The sequence below is a fragment of the Tremella mesenterica genome (genome assembly GCF_000271645.1).
Source record: "Tremella mesenterica DSM 1558 unplaced genomic scaffold TREMEscaffold_20, whole genome shotgun sequence".
NCBI lineage: Eukaryota > Fungi > Basidiomycota > Tremellomycetes > Tremellales > Tremellaceae > Tremella > Tremella mesenterica.
The window spans coordinates 222,084-241,921 of record NW_006711244.1 but is presented as its reverse complement, the minus strand read 5'-3'; the positions used below and the strand labels follow the sequence as shown (position 1 = coordinate 241,921).

General features: G+C 45.4%; 5 protein-coding genes across 5 annotated transcripts; 3 read left to right on the top strand and 2 right to left on the bottom strand.

Annotated features, from left to right (window-relative positions):
- Nucleotides 1-1,717: 1,717 nt before the first annotated feature.
- TREMEDRAFT_66313 (uncharacterized protein) lies at nt 1,718-2,692 on the top strand (the record flags this gene model as incomplete). The annotated part of the gene is made up of 2 exons (XM_007008375.1): nt 1,718-1,953; nt 2,044-2,692. The coding sequence occupies 2 exons, from the start codon at nt 1,718-1,720 to the stop codon at nt 2,690-2,692; spliced, it is 885 nt and encodes a 294-aa protein (XP_007008437.1).
- A 179-nt stretch (nt 2,693-2,871) lies between these two features.
- On the bottom strand, nt 2,872-3,708 carry TREMEDRAFT_66312 (uncharacterized protein; the record flags this gene model as incomplete). The annotated part of the gene is made up of 4 exons (XM_007008374.1): nt 2,872-2,923; nt 2,990-3,195; nt 3,422-3,438; nt 3,567-3,708. The coding sequence occupies 4 exons, from the start codon at nt 3,706-3,708 to the stop codon at nt 2,872-2,874; spliced, it is 417 nt and encodes a 138-aa protein (XP_007008436.1).
- A 1,711-nt stretch (nt 3,709-5,419) lies between these two features.
- Nucleotides 5,420-5,872, bottom strand: TREMEDRAFT_66311 (uncharacterized protein; the record flags this gene model as incomplete). Its single annotated transcript, XM_007008373.1, has 1 exon — nt 5,420-5,872. The coding sequence occupies one exon, from the start codon at nt 5,870-5,872 to the stop codon at nt 5,420-5,422; it is 453 nt and encodes a 150-aa protein (XP_007008435.1).
- Nucleotides 5,873-6,587: 715 nt separating this feature from the next.
- Nucleotides 6,588-9,940, top strand: TREMEDRAFT_66310 (uncharacterized protein; the record flags this gene model as incomplete). Its single annotated transcript, XM_007008372.1, has 9 exons — nt 6,588-6,936; nt 7,098-7,691; nt 8,306-8,329; nt 8,378-8,446; nt 8,750-8,787; nt 8,829-8,957; nt 8,999-9,131; nt 9,260-9,301; nt 9,741-9,940. The coding sequence occupies 9 exons, from the start codon at nt 6,588-6,590 to the stop codon at nt 9,938-9,940; spliced, it is 1,578 nt and encodes a 525-aa protein (XP_007008434.1).
- An 8,035-nt stretch (nt 9,941-17,975) lies between these two features.
- TREMEDRAFT_57965 (uncharacterized protein) lies at nt 17,976-18,996 on the top strand. The gene is made up of 4 exons (XM_007008334.1): nt 17,976-18,203; nt 18,253-18,291; nt 18,497-18,670; nt 18,716-18,996. Exons 1-4 carry the CDS (start codon nt 18,062-18,064, stop codon nt 18,889-18,891), a joined length of 531 nt encoding a protein of 176 aa, XP_007008396.1. The 5' UTR covers nt 17,976-18,061; the 3' UTR covers nt 18,892-18,996.
- The last annotated feature ends 842 nt before the right edge of the window (nt 18,997-19,838 follow it).

The window sequence follows — 19,838 nt, the reverse complement described above, 5'->3', positions numbered from 1 at the left end:
TCGCCAACAACCTTGCCCACGGATCGGTCCAAGTCACACGGGCGGTAATGTTTGTCGATGGAACCGTTGGGGTTTTACCAAAGGACAAATCGTAGAGTCGGTTGGATATCAGTCAAAGACCTATGGGTTTCATGTTACAGGTCAGTGTGGGAGGGGGGGAAGGGAGCTTTCACTCTTCATACCTCGAATCAACATGCAATCCATACCCCATATTCGAAAACCACCAAAGTCACCATCTAGTCCTCGTTGACCCTATCCAAACCCCAAAACTAACCTCACGACCCGACCAGCCGACTGACTTTCAGACAATGATTGGAGATCGTTCGGTGGATATATGTTTTCTAGGTCAGTCCTTTTTTCGCTTCCTTTACTTTTGAGATTCTCTTCTCCACTTTCTCTCCTCGTCGTTTTCACTTTCTTCCCTTCATGCCTCCCTTATCCCAATCCAACCCTGATGGAATCGTTAACTCGACCCGGATAGCGTGTTCCTTGACTTAGTATCTCAAACCGAGTCGTTGGTTCCACTTCAGGACTTTCAAGGATCCGTCCGATCCGACCTTGAGATTTATCTTTTCTTGTCATTCTTCCCGGCATGATAACACCGCGGTTTCTTGTGTTTTCCATGGTTCGTTCTTGCTCTCCATTTGATTCGTCTCCTTTCGTCTGTCATGTCCGGTCGTCACACTCTTTTGATATGACCCGCGTCAAAGTCATGACCTTTGTGTTTGTTCCCTTCCCCTCTTAGTCATCGTCCCTTTGCTCCAGTCTTCTTCCAAACTCGTCTTGACGCTCGTTCAGTTCAACACCCATTCCACCCATCCGACCCTCCCTGATCTTGCTTTGTAGCAAACCCCTGGGACTTGTCATGACTGAAAGCTACCCGACTGACATCTCACGCCACCGCACCAGCTGATTCCTCTCAGCGGGAAAACAATCTCCCTCATCTTCCACCCCGATCGACCCCGATCCCACGGTCGTATATGGGAGCTACGTGATCAGGTTCGGAAAAGAATCGATGAATCTCGTTTCTGGTGAAAAGTTGTGAGTAGGTCGGCTTGGTTTCCCATCATGTAACTCTCCCTCGAGCACCTTTGCTTTTTCTCATGTCCTTTCCAACCCTTTACACCGTCTTTGCCCTACCTTGGCTTGCTGTGACGACAATGGATGTGAATTGGCCAGAGGTGCGGGTCGACAATGTCGGAAAGCGTACCTAGACGTGTACATCTCATCCCCCGTCGTCAGGTATGACCGGCTGACCCCAGGGAGACACGCGGCAGCGACAATGTACCTGCTCCGTCCGTCGGCGGAAACCGACCTTGACATTATCCATCCGTTCAAGCCGATCCCTTGATACCTCTGTCCGACTGTTTCGTCCATTGCCAAGAGGGTCGTCCGAGAGAACGGGGATGGGAAGAGGGAGAGGGTCGGGTGCAAGGCAGCGACGGGGAGGACTGTGGGGGAACAAGTAGAGGGACAGGGAGCAAGGGTCAGGAAAGACGGGAAGAGGACACTTTCGGAAGGACAAGGGGGTAGGGATTATCACAAGAGACAAAAGGTGACGAGGGTGGATGGGAGGGTGACTACTAGCGATATGCAGGCGAGTATATGACGTGGTGGATGATGACGTGGCATTATTACTGGGTACAGTTGTCATATGAGTATGGCTTTCAACTGCAATAATCGTATGCAAACAAGTAAACGCATTCAATGATACACGATGAGGATATACATTGCACCAAACTTGAAAGACGTCTACGTTGAACATGATGGCCAGAGGGATAACAAAGGTTTGGTCGTATGGGCCAAGAGCAACAGCACAGCTACCACCACCACCACCACCACCACCACCACCAACACCACCACCAACACCACCACCACCACCACACCCGGGCACATCTCAGTCATCGGACCGTTCCAACTCGATCTCAACCTCTGGTCACAAGTATGTGAAGAGTGAGTCATCTTTTCACCTTTCCATACAATCATCACTCCGACTTTACCCGGGCTGGCTCAGGCTGAGGCTGAGGCTGATAAAAATATCAGTGACTACCTTTATTCAGATTGTATCCAATGTCTCGAATCCAACGTGATCTGCGCAAGACCTATATCACCTGATCTCTCTCGGAAACAATACGTCGAAATCGCTTCTATACTTGATATTGACGTGGAGATCGACTCGGACTTGGAACCTAGAAGAGTTTTCAATTTATCGACTTGTAGACGATGTCAAGATTTCGGGTATGGTTGTGTTCCTGCTAGGCTGGACCAGTCGGGGTCGGGATCGGGATCGGCCGAGAGTACAGAGGACGTCGGGAGTAGGCAAGGGCAAGACGAGAATAGAGGTAGAGGGGATCAAGAAGAGGAAAAAGGTTTTTGGATAGAGGCAACAAGACAAGAAGGTATCATACAAATTCTAAAAGGACCAAAATTAGATTCATCAGGAAACGTAAACTTGTCAATGTCTTGTACAGGTCAAGAAGGAAGGGAAAGGGAAATAAGAACGTTTGGGAGCTCAACATTACCACAACAGCTGCAAGGGTTCGGGGGTGAGGGTTTGGATAAACATCAACAGGGTAGGAATCGTTCACAAGATGATTCATCGTTGGGACATGGACAAGAAGAGATGGATCTGGATCCGGATTCGGATTCGGATTCGGATTCGGGTATGATAGAATCTCAAACTATCCCGTGAGTTCTCTGTTTTACTCTTTTCGTCTTGAGCTTTTATCATTTTCCCCTCTTTTTCTTCTTACCGCTCGGTTTTTTCTCTCTCCGTCTTGTTTCGTATCCCTTAAACTATTACTTTGTCAAGAGCTCGTAAGCTCCAACTATTCATTTGGTGTTGTTTTTTTTTCTTTTTGTCCAACTTCCTCATGGGATCGTACCACTGGTTAGGAATACGGATACGGTCCATACTTTTCCTCTCGAATCATCCATCCCTCAATTCTCATTTTTTTCATCTCTACACCTCCATGTTCTTCAGACTTACGAGGTATTTCCTCTCTCTTTCTCTTTCTCTTTCTCTCCTCTTTCGTTGAAACACCCTCGCCTATCCATCTTTGCTCCATCCATCCATGACCCAACACCGACACCGACCCGGAACCCCAAGCCCTTACCACCGAGTCCCAACCTACGACCCAAAGTCAAACGTGACGTATCCCTCGGAATCCCATCCCAACGAGCGATCGTCGAAACCTTGACCGTAAGAAACGAACACAACAAAAAACAATGGTCGTCTTCTTGAATCTAGCACAAATATCATTTCATCCTCTGCGCGATACCGTTTAATCTAACAAACCCTTTTACCTCCTGGATACGAGACGTCAACAAACCGATAGCTCAACTCATAATCATCCTCCTTGATTCCTATGCGGTATAATTGAACAAAACCTCATCCCCCTCAGACAAAACCTCAACTCACAATCATCCAAACTAGACCTACTCGTCAATCTCCAATCTCACCTTACCCCGGTATGACCTCTACGTCGAGTCAAATTCCACAGTCCGGGGGAAAACCCCTAGATATAACTATACACTGTTGGAATCGTTCCTCAACCATCATCCACATTGTGACATTGCCGACTTTATTTCGATCGGCATGGGTATGATCACCATCCTCATTGTGACATTTGGCGACTTTATTTCGTCCGGCATGTGTATGATCATCATCCACATTGTGACATTGCCGACTTTTATTTCGTCCGGCATGGGTATGGGATTTTTCGAACCGACCCGATTTTCCCCCAGATTTCACTCCAAAATCCCGCCCAGAATCCAGATGATCAAAAATACGATCGATGGGTAAAAACGTCAATGTCACCGTTCTGAACTTTTACTTTTGCTCATTCGACGGGAGAGAGAGAAAGAAAAGGAGATGATACATTCATCGGTATCATACCATGAGACACGAGATACCTTTGGTTGATATTTGTTGGTTTCAAGAAAGGTCTCGGACTCGGACGCTTTGGATCTCCCTCGACGACTCGTTCGAAAGGTGACCCCAAAGAAAAAAACAAAAACACCACACGACACAACGACCCGTTTGGTTGGTGCGATATGAACAAATGTCTGGACGTTGACAGAACCTCGGTCCCGTGCCCAGTCGATTCGATAGGATATCCTCGTGAATGAATGAAGAGAAAATAAGATATCGACATTCTCCATCCAAAAACCCCCCTCTGCCTCTGTCCATCTCCAATTTTCTTTCTCTTTCGTACAAATCCTATCTTCCTCTTTTTTTTTCTTCTTCTCTTTTTGACATTTCATCTGTCGTTATCTTTCTTGGAAAACAACAAGTAATAAGAAACATCTCATTTCTCATCATTTTCTTGTTAAGTCAATAGTGACGACAAAGTAAAACGAACTTGTTTAAAACTTGCGCTGACAAAATCTCTAGCAAACTCATCTCCGAACGATCAACCCAAACCCAAACCCAAATTCAAATTCAAACCCAAAGCCAATTCGAGAATCCAAATCCAAATCCAAATCCACCAACGTCTACATCTACAAACGTCACTTCCATTTCAACCTCTCAAATACCATCATCATCATCATCATCATCATCATCATCATCATCGAATGTCACTGTCAATGTCCTTCCAACAGACGAAACGATTTGCGTTTCAGAATCATTAACCAATTTACTCGAATCATCTATGAAAAACCATCATGCCCAACTAAACCTACTTCAAAATCAACACGATTCTCTCCTTTTAAAATCTCTCAAAACGGAAACACGATTACTCTTGATCGATCGATCATTGAAGAATGAGAAAGAAGAAAAAGAAAAACTGTTGAATTCTCTCCAAGAGGTGAAGAGACAAAATGATCATCTAGTCAATGTCAAAACGGAAAAAGAAAACTTGATAGTATCGTTGGAACAAACGAAATCAGAAATGGAAAGGTTGATGTACTCTTTACGTCAGAGTAAGAGGGAAAATGATGAAATGCTTTTATCTCTCAGGGAATCAAAAAGGGAGAATAAAGATTTGTTGGATTCTTTCCTTTCTCTGAAAAAGGAGAATCAAGATTTGAAAAGGAATGTGATCAGTGGGGGATAAAATGGTAATGTAATGATAATGGATACGAATTTATAACCCGACCCGTCTTTATATAAGATTATATATCATATTTTTCAACTTAGATGGGTATGTAACTTTTTTGGCGGGCAAAGTCGGGCTCGTGGATTGTAAAAGTTTTTCACATATGACCATGACTAATTCGGCTCAATCGCTTCGCGTGTCACTCAGAGTCGGAGGATTCCAATCCTGAACTTTTCAAGCATTCTTAATATACCAAGTATCGGAAAGGGGGACAACGGTGCAACGGGAACGGAAACGAAGAGAGAATGAGGGGGAAATCTGACGGGTTGGATTTCTTCATGTAGATTGATTTTTTTTTTTTGGTCAGAGAGTGTGAATTAATCGTGTTTCGTGTTTCGTGTTTGCGTATTTTCGTGTTTCCGTATTTCCGTATTTCGTATTCTCGTATTTCTGTATTTTCGTATTCTCGTATCTTCGTATTTTCGTATCTTCGTATCTTCGTACTTCGTATTTTGTATTTTCGTATTCTCGTATCTTCGTACTTCGTATTTTGTATTTTCGTACTTCGTATTTTGTATTTTCGTATTCTCGTATCTTCGTACTTCGTATTTTGTATTTTCGTATTTCGTATCTTCGTATTCTCGTACTTCGTATTTTGTATTTTCGTATCTTCGTATCTTCGTATTCTCGTATCTTCGTAATTCGTATCTTCGTATCTTCGTATTTTCGTATTTTGTATTTTCGTATCTTGTATTTTCGTATTCTCGTATCTTCGTAATTCGTACTTCGTATTTTGTATTTTCGTATTTCGTATCTTGGTAACCTCGCATTCCGTTCTACAGTTGGGACTTTGTATGGAATGTGGAGAAAGAACCAGCACGCAAACCGTAGTAGAACCATTTAGATCCGTGTAGATCATTCTCTTTCCTTCCACCATATCAATCTACAACATTCCATGCTTAATTAGCCTTACGTAGTCTTTAGATATAAACCCTAAACCCCAGTACTTGGAAGCATGTATCATCTAATCCTTTGATTGCTTTTTTTTTTTTGGATGGATTACGAAATCAATTAGAATCGACACGACTGAACATACAGGGTTCATTCCTTTTGAGACAGTCTCAGAATGGGCCAAAGTAGGTGCCTGAAGTGGACTGACGGCCCTGAGATCCCTCAGGCACAAGTGGTAACACGTACCTGGTCTTATTCAAATTTCAATAGTACATGGATTACGAAATCAATTAGAATAAATAATCAGATCCAGGCTGCTCCAGCTGAGACCCTATCTATGGCTGCTACTGCGTAGTGACAGCTCGCCCGAAGTTTTCAGGTGCGTGATCAAGGGTCTAGCTGTGACGGGACTTCCGGGCGCATGGTGAGGTAGACAAGCGAAAGAATGACAAACATGTATCCGTGTTCTGAACTTCAAGGGCTACTGACATTCGTTTTACCTTCATACATCCACAGTTTCTCACTCTTTTCTCTTCCAGTACTTCTTCGAATCCTCACCGTCCGTCCATTGACCACAGTACCTACGACGTTGTCATGTCCGCCTCGCCATCATCGTCCGTCATCGAACCTTTACCCGATGATATCGAACCGTCTGACCAATCTCTTTGGTGGGCTGACGAGATCGAATCAGACCTCACCAAAATTACCGGTCCTTACGGTCTCGAATGGCTCACTTCCCGCAAAAACGATCTTATATACGCCAACAAAGAAAGCATTGTGAAGCATTGTGAAAAGTATGGTGGTGATCTTCAACGCCCATCCCATGTCCCAGACCGATTCTTTCCCTCTTCCGCCGCTCATTACGGTCTAACGCGATACATTTTAAGCCGCTCAGAGTCAAAGAAGATAGCAGGCACGGTTAAGAACTTTGTCTGCAATCGAAGTCACAAACGGTCCCGTAAACGGACATGTGAAGGCTGCAAGTATCGCATCCCCGCTTTTTTCTATGTGCCATGAGTGACTCACTGCCAAGCTGGGGGCTTATCCTGACAGACAGGGCCGTCAGAGCTCTATACCCGAAATGGAAGTGCTCTTATGCAACAGAGAGAGATATGCCAACTCTGGCTTTCAGTTGGTCAGACTTGGGACGGTGCAACAGGTGTTGGGTTTGTCGTCAAGCTGGACATGACGGTTGCGGTTTAAGCCGAATCCCACTCAAAGAGTCCGAGTCCGAGTACGCTGGACCTCAGAACCCAATTGAAACAAGGACGGTCACACCCGAAGATGTTATGAATAAACGTCAACGCCGTAACCCTCCACGAGCCCCACCTCCTGACTATCGTCTCAATCACACGCTCTCGTCGAACGATGAGTCCAATTTTGAAGGGCCCTTCACACCTGATGATCTATTCGACAGCCTCGCCACGAATATCCAAGCCGCTCGTGGCAGATACGAAGACATGCGGACCGCTCGTCTGGATGCCGAACGCCTCATTGCAACTTTGAAGGCAGAAAACGAAGCGTTACATGAAGCCGCGTCCCCAAAAGGTTCGGTTGACAGGGACGAAGACTGCCTTGTCTTGGAGTCAGTGGTAGCGGAAGTGAGAGCCGAATCGGAGCGGCTCAGAGAAGAATTAGAGTCTTGTGCGAGGAAAGATGAAGTGTTGGAAAGTCAGAACAAAGAACTCCAGCGAGAGTGTCACGAACTACGTCGTAACATCCCTGACAACCACCATCACCGACCCTCCTTTCACCATCACCGACCTTCCTTCCACCACCACCAACCTCCACTCGAACCACTGAGACCAACTACGACGAAGTTACGAGAACCGAAGAGGGATTTGTCACGGTAACCCCGTCTAGCGGAGAACTACGGCGAAGTTAGTGGAAGGGAGCCGAGGGAGAGTAGGATAGGGGAAGTTAGGCGAAGTTAGTCGAAGTGAGCAGAGTAGGATATCGGGGATATGGCGAGGTACGGCGAAGTTGAACGAAGGGGACTGAGCGTGAGGCAGTGCAGGAGTTGAGAGACGTTCTATGAGGAGAGAGGAGTAGTATAGATAGTTTACAGATCGCTGAACTTCTTCAGCGATCCTTGATTGTTGTCAGTAGCGAGAGATATATTCATTAGCTACAACCTTCGAGTTAAGGAGAGCTACCACTTAGCAGTTCAACGTACTACGGCGAAGTTAGCCGCAGTTCATCGACGATCATCCTATCATTTACCACTCGACACATCACTACGGCGAAGTTAGCCGTAGTTCCTCGTCGAGTACCCTGTGTTAGTGAGACAACGACGCCCCACTACAACGTAGTTAGCCGAGGTTTGTCGACCGTCGGTCAGTAGAGAAGAAGAAACGACGTTTGTGACAGAGAGATGGAAGAAGTGCAGCGGCAGAATGAGGATATGAAGCGTGAAAATGAAGACCTCAAGCGTAGAAATATAGAAATACAACGTCGGTGTGAGGTTGCAGAGAGGGGACGGGACCGGGCAGTGCGGGACAGAGATCATGAAAAGAAGGAAAGAGAATTTATGCAATAGTACATGGATTTCGAAATCAATTAGAATTGACATGGCTGAACGTACAGGGTTGATTCCTTTTGAGACAGTCTCAGAATGCCTCTGAAAAGCCCTTAAATCAGTTCTGACAGCCCTGAGATCCCTCGGGCATGGGCAGTAACACTTACCTGGTCTTATTCAAATTTCAATAGTACATGGATTATGAAATCAATTAGAATTGACACGGCTGAACGTACAGGGTTGATTCCTTTTGAGACAGTCTCAGAATGGGCCAAAGTAGGTGCCTGAAGTGGACTGACGGCCCTGAGATCCCTCAGGCACAAGTGGTAACACGTACCTGCGCTTATTCCATTTTCATCAGTACATGGATTACGAAATCAATTAGAATCGACACGGCGGAACGTACAGGGTTGATTCCTTTTGAGACAGTCTCAGAATGGGCCAAAGTAGGTGCCTGAAGTGGACTGACGGCCCTGAGATCCCTCAGGCACAAGTGGTAACACGTACCTGCGCTTATTCCATTTTCATCAGTACATGGATTACGAAATCAATTAGAATTGACACGGCGGAACGTACAGGGTTGATTCCTTTTGAGACAGTCTCAGAATGGGCCAAAGTAGGTGCCTGAAGTGGACTGACGGCCCTGAGATCCCTCAGGCACGAGTGGTAACACGTACCTGCGCTTATTCCATTTTCATCAGTACATGGATTACGAAATCAATTAGAATTGACACGGCTGAACGTACAGGGTTGATTCCTTTTGGGACAGTCTCAGAATGGGCTAAAGTAGGTGCCTGAAGTGGACTGACAGCCCTGAGATCCCTCAGGCACGAGTGGTAACACATACCTGGTCTTATTCAAATTTCATTAGTACATGGATTACGAAATCAATTAGAATCGACACAGCTGAACATACAGGGTTCATTCCTTTTGAGACAGTCTCAGAATGCCTCTGAAAAGCCCTTAAATCAGTTCTGACATCCCTGAGATCCCTCGGGCATGAGCAGTAACACGTACCTGCGCTTATTCAAATTTCAATACGAAATCAATTAGAATCAACACAGCTGAACGTACAGGGTTCATTCCTTTTGAGACAGTCTCAGAATGCCTCTGAAAAGCCCTTAAATCAGTTCTGACATCCCTGAGATTGCTTGGGTACGAGTGGTAACACGTACCTGCGCTTATTCAAATTTCAACAGTACATGGATTAAGAAGTCGATGAAGTACAGCGAAGTACGGCAAAGGTAGGATGGCTAGGGAGGAAGGAAGCAGAAGTACGGCAAAGTTAGGATGGTTAGGAAGTAAGGAAGCAGAAGTGCGGCAAAGTCAGGCAAGGATAGGAGAACAAGTGCTTGGTGACTCGGGGAAGTTCACCAAAGTACGTTGGAGCATGGATGGGTTGGGTGAAGTTCTAGTGGGGAGTGGATAGTATTAGCTGAGGAGATTGCTGAAGAACTTCAGCGATCCTTGATTATAGTCAGTAGTGAAAAATAGATAGAGATGGCTACTCCCACATTGAGATTGATCGCCACTAGCCAACCCCACACCAAGCAACTGTGACAAACTTTCTTGAAGTTTCAGATCGAAGGCTGTGCCCTCCTGTTTGGGCGAGACATCAACCCCAGAGTACAAAGTTAGCCGAGGTTCATAGACCGTTGGTCTTTGAGAGAGAAGCTCGACGAGAGGCGTGACAACTAGCAAACCCCAACACCTAGCAACTGCGACGGAGTTTGTCAAAGTTGCCCTCGATTCAAAGTCTGCATCTTCAGTTAGGTGAAACATAAACCCCAGAGTACGAGGTTTGTCGATCGTCGGTCTTTGAGAGAGAAGCTGGACAAGAGGGGTGATATAGATACTGTGGATTTGCGAATCACTGACTTTTGGTGCTTTTGCATGCAAATTACAATGCAAATTTGCCAGCACAATGTCTAGCAGGTACTATGGGACATGGATGATTGGAAAGGAGCACAGAAAAGAGCATATTGAAAGAGTGCATGCTTTGGTATATGGTGAGGTGAATAACAGGTTGAGTTGCAAAAATGGTCCCGTTCGGGCGCACGTGACCCCCACGTGGGTCTGTTTTCGAACATACAAATCATCTGTCATCTCAATAACTTGGTTATCTACTCATATCCCTCACCATTCGATCTATATCTATATTTTGAAAACGACGATGCAACAAGATACCGTCCAACAAGTTGGTTCACTGAGCGATATAAAAGTTGTCGACGCTTTATGTCGGTTATTAGATGGAACAACCGTAAGTTCCGAGTTCAATTTTGATCTTTCATGACAAAATAGAATTTCGCTTACCGTTATAGTCCACCCCATCACCCACCCCCAGTCAACATCTCGGTACGATCTTGAAAGCTATTCATTCTCGGTACGGTACCAACATATTCGATCAGGTATTATGTGACGATCCATTCTTCGAAACGGGGTATATAAGAAGGGATAAAGTCAAAGTGAAAGTGGACGAAACGATAGATTTCATCATTGAGAACCTACCGTTATCGGATGAGTTCGAATCTCTCTTAAGGATGTCAGCATGGAAGAGTAGGTCGAGTTTGTGTAGCTGTCGAGATGTCGATAGACTTTGGGGAGTTGTTGGACAGAGTGAAAATGGTTTAAAAGTCGTTTTGAAACGTTTAGGAGTAGGTATGGGTATGGGTATGGGTTTAGGAGTGGAAAAGGATAAGGATAAGGATATTGAATTTAGATTAAAGGGAATGATGAAAGGATTAAGAAATCAATCTTCTCTTCTTCCTCCTCCTCCTCCTCCTCGTTCTTTTTCTTCTTCTTCCTCTGAACCTTCGTCCTCGACACTCGACCACAACATCCGACCGACTTGTTTGGAAGACCATTTATTAGGTGATACCTGGACAGGATTGAAAAATTGGTTAGAAGAAAAAACGACATTTGAACAATTCGTTTTTGGTCATTCGTATTCCGAACAAACACTCTTGGTATTGATTCACAAGATACGTCTTTTCTTCTCTCTGAGTGAAGAGGTATTACGAGGACAGAATGATCCGAAACGGAAACGGATTTATATACATGATCATACCATTTCAGTACCCATCGTTGGATTTTACGATCGTGATCGTGGACAAAGCTGTCGAGGTCAACTCGAATCTACTTTTCCTGTTGAAGAAGAGGGAGAGCAAGTCATGTTGGACGATGGTCATCCTGCTCGGGGGTTTCTAGAGGAAGAAGAGGGAGATCAAGTCATGATGGACCGTGCTCATGATCCTATCGAGGGGGATCTTATCCGACACGAAAGAGAAAGAGGAGAAGAAGAACAAGAGGATCCCATGGTCGATGATGAGGAGGGAAGGAGTCGTGTCGACGAGGGAGAGTGTGGTGTTGAGGAGCGAGGGAATCATGTTGATAACAGAAACAGAGAAAGAAAAGGAGACCAAGATGGGGATGGAGATGGACAAACGACAGACGATATAGCTAAAAATGCAAAGAAAACAAAACGACATCAAGAAATATCTGGGAAAGAACAAGAAGAAATTTTGATCAAAGAGTTACGAAATGGTGTTGACGATTATGTTAAGTCTTTTCATATATTGAGTTGTTTTGTTCACTTTGAACCTTTGTCGTCCTCCTCACCATCCCCATCTTCATCACCCTCCCCATCCCCATCACCGGTAAAACTACCGTCAACAGAACGTACATCGAACCAAACCTCAAACCTCTTACACGTAACTTGTCAACTTGATCTGGTGTTTAAACAATTATCAATTTACATACCTCGTCCATATGAAAAGAGTTTGAGAACAAGTTTAGAAGAATGGGGGAATTCCGTGAGTTTTTCTACCCTTTAATCTTTATTTTTTCATATCGTTATCGTTACTTTTACTTTAGGTTTTGATTGCTCCTCCTCCCCCCCCCCCCCCTCGCTCGTCGCTTATCCCGATCTCCAACCAAAGTCGTGATCTAGCTGAAAGGAATAACCTAGTTCTTGAGTAGGATCATGATCGTTTCTTCTGACCGATCGGACGGATGTTCATCCGATTTGAAAGATTGGGAGATATTCTTTAGACCTATCGGAAAGTTTGTGAGTTTAGATTGGATCCGTTTGAGTCCTTCCACCCGTCTTTGTCATCGGACCGTTTTGTTCTGTCCGTCGGTTCATTCGTCTGACCGGATGGGGTGAGAGGATGATGGGGATGATAGAGTGAGAGGATGATGGGGATGATAGAGTGAGAGGATGATGGGGATGATAGAGTGAGAGAACGATGGGGATGATAGAGTGAGAGAACGATGGGGATGATAGAGTGAGAGAACGATGGGGATGATAAAGTGAGAGAACGATGGGGATGATAAAGTGAGAGGACGATGAGGCACAAGAGTTTGGAGGGGTTTACACAAGTTTGGAATTGAAAATCGCCCCATCAATCCACTCGGTCACCTTGATCTAAGAGACCCCAAAGACCGAGCTGACAGAACGACAGTACGACATTAGCAACGACGAGCTACCCCTCGTTCAAGATTCGTCTTGCATCGCCATCGATATGTTGAACAGGTCGGTCGCTCAAACGGACGGTGTACCGTTGGGTAAAAGACAAAGCTCGTGTGCACCGTCATGGTCCGAACTGTCGACTGTTCTCCGGACGGAACAACTCGGATGGATCTACGACGATTTAGATAGGTCTAGGTGGTTGTGGCATGTTTTGAGCGGGGGTGTCTTGTTGAGGAAATGGGTCACGTGGCAGTGAGGCGAGGGCAAACTGCCAACGGAAAACGAGGTGATTACCATCTTTTTCTATATAAAACAGGAAAAACCAAATAATGTCACAGTTCAAGGAGACACTGCTCGGTTTACAATGGCCATGTATCTCTTTGGATTTAGCCATGGTGAGTCAAGCAAGAATCAACCTGTACTGACGACTGACGTCTGAATAGGTTTCGATCAACCCTTTTCAACAAAGTGGAATGTGTCAGTTTCTTTTCCTTTTACCTGTCTCGGTGCTCCCGCTCATGGCAGACGATCCTTCGGTCGTTCAATCTTTCAAGACGGCCATGATCAATGGTGACGTACGAGATATGCCTTGTCACCCTTTCAAGTTGTTGGTTCAAGCTTTGAACCTTGAAGGCGATCAAGCCATCGTTTTGAGTGGTGAGAGGTCAGTTCGTAGCTTACCCAATCACACACTCGCATTCCACCGATATCCTACCCCCACCCTAAAGCTGGGAAAAACTTGAAACGTCACCCCAACTGACAAATCAGCGGCAGTGGGAAAACCACAATCGCTCGTGCCATCATGGATTTCTTAATCGAACCATCCGGGATCCAAGACCGAGACCGTTCCGGAACTCAAAACCCCACCCAAACCCCAGACCAAGGTCCTCAATCCCTATTCGAAGTCTTCGGAAACGCCAAAACCATCCTGAACCAAGACTCTTCAAGGTTCGGTAAAACGATCGAGAACGAATTGTCTCACGACGATAAAGTCAAAGGTATCAAGATAACCCCTTGCCTGTTGGAAAGATCCAGGGTGTTAAACCCTTGCAACAAGAACGATGATACTTTTCATATCTTACGTTTGATCCCCGGTCGAAATGATGAATCGAAACCTATCGACATGATACAAGGATGGACTTTGGAAAAGATCAAAAAACAATTCCTCAAGATCAAAGGGATGAAAGAACATGATGTGGAATTGGTTTTTGATATCTTGCAAGGTGTCAATCATCTATCTTGTTGTTTTTTAAATCTCAACGTCGACACGACCGAGGGGGAAACGGGAACGGAAACGGAAACGGACCAGACGAGGGGCAAGGGGAAAGATGAAATACAATTGACAAACCAGCGTCTTCATCTGACTGAACGGAAATTGGGTTTGGAAAAAGGAAAGCTGGTCGGTTTACTTCGTACGAATTTCAGAAAAGTCGGAAAAGGAAATGTGTCGATTCCTTTTTCATCACCTTCTGAAGACTTTGTACGTGTTCAAGCTGGGAATATCGCGAAATGGCTTTATGCTCGTTTGTTTGAGTGGTTGGTTGGACGGGTGAATATGTCTTTGCAGGGGGAAGGCAAGGAGACGGAGCCCAAGGGAGAACAAGGGACCAAGGGTAGAGATGAAAAATCCGATGTGACTAGATCGATAAAGATCATAGATGTTGTGAGTTTTGTATTGTATTCATCTTTGTCTTGTGTACTCTCTCTCTCTCTCTCTCTCTCTCCCTCTCTATCTCTCGTCATATCCCTCAATACTCATCCCCCTCTCTCTTCGTTTCTTCCCATCCACATATCGCTCTCCCTTCCCTTCAACATCTCTCTATCTCAGTTTCCACCCATCTCTCTTTCCTTCGATAACTCTCTCTTCATTCCTCACTGCTAGCGGCCCCCTCTCGCTTCGATCTCGTCACCTGTCCATCCATCTCTGTATCTTCCGCATCTATCCGTCCACCGCCTTTCCCTCCACCCTTCCACCTCGTACACACACACCCCAAACCAATACACACACACCCCAAACCCTTCAAATCAACAGAACGGACCATGCAACCATCCACCACTTTGACCCACCCGCTGACATACCCCGCAGTACGGTTTCGAAAACGTCCAAGATAATAAATTCGATCAACTATGTATAAATTATACCAACGAACATTTACATTCTTTGGTCAGTTTTCAGTTCCTTTTCTTTTTCCATCTTCTCTTCCCTTCCCTTCCCTTCATACCTGATCCCCGTCATTTACTTTAACGGGGGGGATCCCTCTCTCAATTCATTCCCACCAACTCTGCCCCCCCCCCCCCCCCTCGTGTGTCATGACCTGAGCTGACGAACAGTACCAACGTGAACTTGTCGACGCCCACATCTCCACCCTCATCCAAGAAGGTTTTGAAACCGAAAGTCCAACCGAGCAAGTCGATTCCGAATCTGTATTACGTCTGTTCGAAGGACCTAGAGGTCTTATCCGTTTGTTACATGATCAATGTCGATCTGTGGAATTGACCAATGGTGCTAAATCTCATAATGGTGGTGGTGGCGGGGATTGGTTATTGCAACTTGTCAATACGACGGAAATGACATCTCGACCTACTTCTACATCTACAACCACATCCACACCCACATCTACAACCACATCCACGTCCACGTCCACATCTTCAACCATGACGAAACCGTCCCCAAAGTCCAATCCCAACCCGTCACCTTTGATAGAAATCCTTCCGAACGGTAACATGAAGATCCTTCATTACAACGGTCCGGTGGAATACATGACGGAAGAATTGATCCAATCCAACTCTGAGAGAACACCAGAGGGTATGATGGATATCCTATCTGAATCGGACAATCACATAATCAGAACGTTGGTGTCGAGTGATAACGACCTCAAGCGTGATCCTGTTCCCTGGGGCAAAGGAAAGAAAAACCCTCGTCCTCCTGCGATCATGACCAGTCTTCAGGTATCGGTGGGAGAGTTGATTTCTCAAGTGACGTCTGCAAGTTGTGTCCATTGGATCAGATGTTTGAGACCTAACATGACGGGTAAAGGGGGAGAATGGGATGACGAAACGGTCTGTAGACAGGTTCAAGCTTTGGGTCTGAACAATCGTCTTTTGGATTTCTCAGGTCAAGGATGTTTGGTTCCTATACATGATGTTTTGATCCTTGAACCTCGTTTCAACTTGGACGCGGGGGCAAGTGGAAATGGACATGGTGGAGATGGAAATGGGACTGGAAATGAAATTGGAATCGAGGGTTTTGAGAGAGATGAAATGAAACAAAGGGTTGATAGAATCTTGCAGATTCTCTCGAGCGGAACGGAAGAGATCGAATTGAGAGAGAGTTGGAATTGGAAGATTGGTAAAACGTTGGTTCTTTGTCCCAAGGTAGTAAAGTATAACATTTACAAAGAAATCGATTGGTGGCAATCGGAAAAAGAGAAAGTAGAGAGAGAAATGATGAAAATGGAGAGAGAAATCGAACGTGAGAAACAAGAACGAAACGATTCGGAACATGTTGATATCGACGGTTATACATCACAAGTGGACATGTCATTGACTACTATTGCGAGTAGAGGAAGGTTCATAGGTGGACTTCTCGATGAAAACGATTCAATGTCGACTTTCGAATATCCTTCTTTATCAGAATGGGATTACCGACAAAACGTTTTTCGTTTCGAAGAGGAACAAGATGAAGAAGATCAAGGTGATTTGGGAATATCATCAGGAATGACAGACTCGAGTTTGATTCTACCTTTTCCTCCGATCGATCGAGACGATAATGATCCTCTTCTTTCGTTTGGAGAACGTTGGTTTCAATATCAAGATGAGGTGAGTCAGAGTGACGATTGTGGTTTCCTTTTTTTCTTTCCTGATTGCGTCTTGCCAAAACCTGGATTGGTCTTTCCCCAATTCTGCTCGCTGTCCCCCACTCTGACAGATCTTGCCCAATCAGACCGCTCTTGCCAAAAACTCGAACTGGTCTTTCCCGATTCTGACGGGTCTTTGTCTCATCAACTATGGCCGCTCTCTGCTCTTGCCCAACTCTGACCGCTCTTTCTTACCGAACTCTGGCCGCTCTTTCAAACTATGATGGATTGTGATTGACATTTGGAACCGGAAGCAGACTGATGATCAGATGTGGTCTACGATTACTTGGTTAGTCCTCAACCAACCTCTTTCAGCTTGGGAAACGATCAGACCTTGGACGATCGTCCACGTCATCGTTGGCGATACTGTCAATGTGATCGGTAGAGGTGATGGGGACGGGAGTGAGAGTGAAGAGAATGAAGCAAAGAGGAGATATCTAAGTGTGAAGATTGTAGATATTTGTGAATGTTTGGTAATGACTGCCAAGGTGAGTTGTTGCTCTCTCTCTCTCTCTCTCTCCTCTGACCTTGTGGAGCGAATTCCCGCCCACGTCCATACTCGCATCGTTTGCTGTGACACCATACTCTATGTCTTTCAACTATGTGTCGTCGATAATCTCCAACCCGACATTATCCTTGCTCCGCCACGACCACACTTCTCCCCTTGCTTTTGGTCCCTCGCCTCGTCGTCCCTTTTCCTCGTCGTCCCTTTTCCTCGTCGTACCTCTCCCTCCTCGTCCCTCTCCCTCCTCGTCCCTCTCCCTCCTCGTCCCTCTCCCTTTGGCGCCTGCCTCGCGGTCCCCTCCCGTCCGGGATAGCGACTGCCGTGCATAGTTTGAAAAGCAAGATGCGACCTGACCTGTTCGTCTCCGCGACAAGCTGACAAAACTTGCAGGCCAGGTGGGACCAACGTCACCAAAGGTCCTGTCAAATCGAATGTGATTTCACCCAAACGTTGATCGCGGATTGTCTTGGAATCATTCTCAGTCTGATCGCTCTCTCACCACCAAAAGGATATCCAGACATTCTCCAACACTACCTGTCACGATCTTATCCCCATCTGTGCTCCCTTTTGTCCCTTTGGTGTCGTTGGTATCATCAAATCCACATTATCGACAAGTTGACTTTGTCCAACAACCATCTCGAGACGAGAAGAGATCTGAGGACTTTCGTCAGTAACGGTCTCGTAGATTTTTCTCAAGACGTACAAGACGTTTTGGTCATGAGCTCTGAAACGTTTTCCGGTCGTTATCATTTAAGAGATGTTGGTGAACATTTACCTTTTCCCTTGGTGGCGAGTTGTGTCATACCTTTTCAACAAGTGATGAGAAAAGCTATCTTACCGATTTTACATCATTGCAGTAGTAGGTTTTTTTAAACGTTGTTTCCGAAAAAACGCTCATGATGGAATAGATCTAGATGGACTGGCTTTCATCCAACGTGTTTTATCAAGTGAGTTAGGACCGTTTCGAATATCCAATGTTCCAATGTTTCAATGTTTCAATGTTTCAATGTTTCAATGTTCCAATGTTTCCCTGATCCCATGATCCAACGTCCCATTGTTCCAACATCTGATCCGTGAGAAAAACCAACCGGCAACCCGGATATGATAGAGTTGAAAGCGGTTCCCTCAAATGGCAAGACCCTGACATCTCAGGGGGTCTGCAAAACCAAATCCGACCGGACAACCCAGGTATCCAACTGGTATTGGACATTGTTTCGGAAGGGGATGATTTCGGAACAAGGTCAAGAAAAGAGAAAGAAGAAGAATTGGAAATGTTGGTCAATCGAGGAGAATTGTTTGAACCGATGATAAGAGTTTGGGTCAAAGGTGAGAATATCAAGATGTATCCCATTCTGTCGGGCTGATCATTAGGTATCATGGCTGAACACAAACCGGATTATCTGAGAGATGAATTGAAACGTTTACATGAAAAAGGACATGGACATGGTAATCACGTTCAACACGCTCAACGTAAATTGGAATCGACCGATGAGTTTTGGAAAGGGTATGGTGCGATATTGAAGTTGATGATTCGTTTGCGCAAGTAGCGTATTGGTATCACCCATCTATGAAAGTATTTGTATATGCAACCCACATGGTGTATGTATATGCAACCCACATGATATTTGTATATGCAACCTACATGGTATCTGTATATGCAACCTACATGGTATCTGTACATGCAACCCACATGGTATTTGTACATGCAACCCACATGATATTTGTATATGCAACCCACATGGTATTTGTACATGCCAACGATGGGTCACGTGACGGTGCCACATTCCTCGTAGTTTACCACGTGTAAAAGTCAAATTCCATCGAAATTGCGGAAATTCCTCTATTTTCCATTCGTTTGACCCTCACCAAAAAAAGAAAAAAAAAAAAAAGGATGAAAAAGAAGAGAAACGGTCGTTTGGACGTTTTCGACGTGAGAGCAATGTTATGTGAGACACCTATACCACAACGTGCTACCACTACGGCTACGACTACGGCTACGGCTGACTCACCTACGGTAAGTTGTTTCACTCGCCATGGACGTGATTGACTCGTAGTCTTTATCATTCCGAAACGATGAGACTCCCACTCCTGTTCTGGTCTCTGAGCCTGATCCCTTCGACAGGGCAGGGGGAGGAGGAGGAGGGGGAGGAGGAGGAGGGGGAGTGGGAGGGGGGGGGGGAGAAGGAGGAGGGGGAGGAGAAGCGTCCATGGCGTGTGAAGAACATTGACGTAGGCGAGAAAGCCGTAGGAGTGGTAGTAGGAGGGTGGAAGGCGTTGTGGTAAAGGTGTCACCAAGGTTGAGGATCATCCGTTGAAAACGTACTCGAGACTGGGATCCTACATAATAAATATTCTTTTTTTATGCCCTATTATGGTGAGGGTCACACGAATGCAACATAGAGGGATTTGCGGATTTCGATAGCCGTCGTCTTGCTCACGTCGTAGACTCAGACGCCTGAGACATGTTTACGGATACCCATCGTTGGCCTGTACA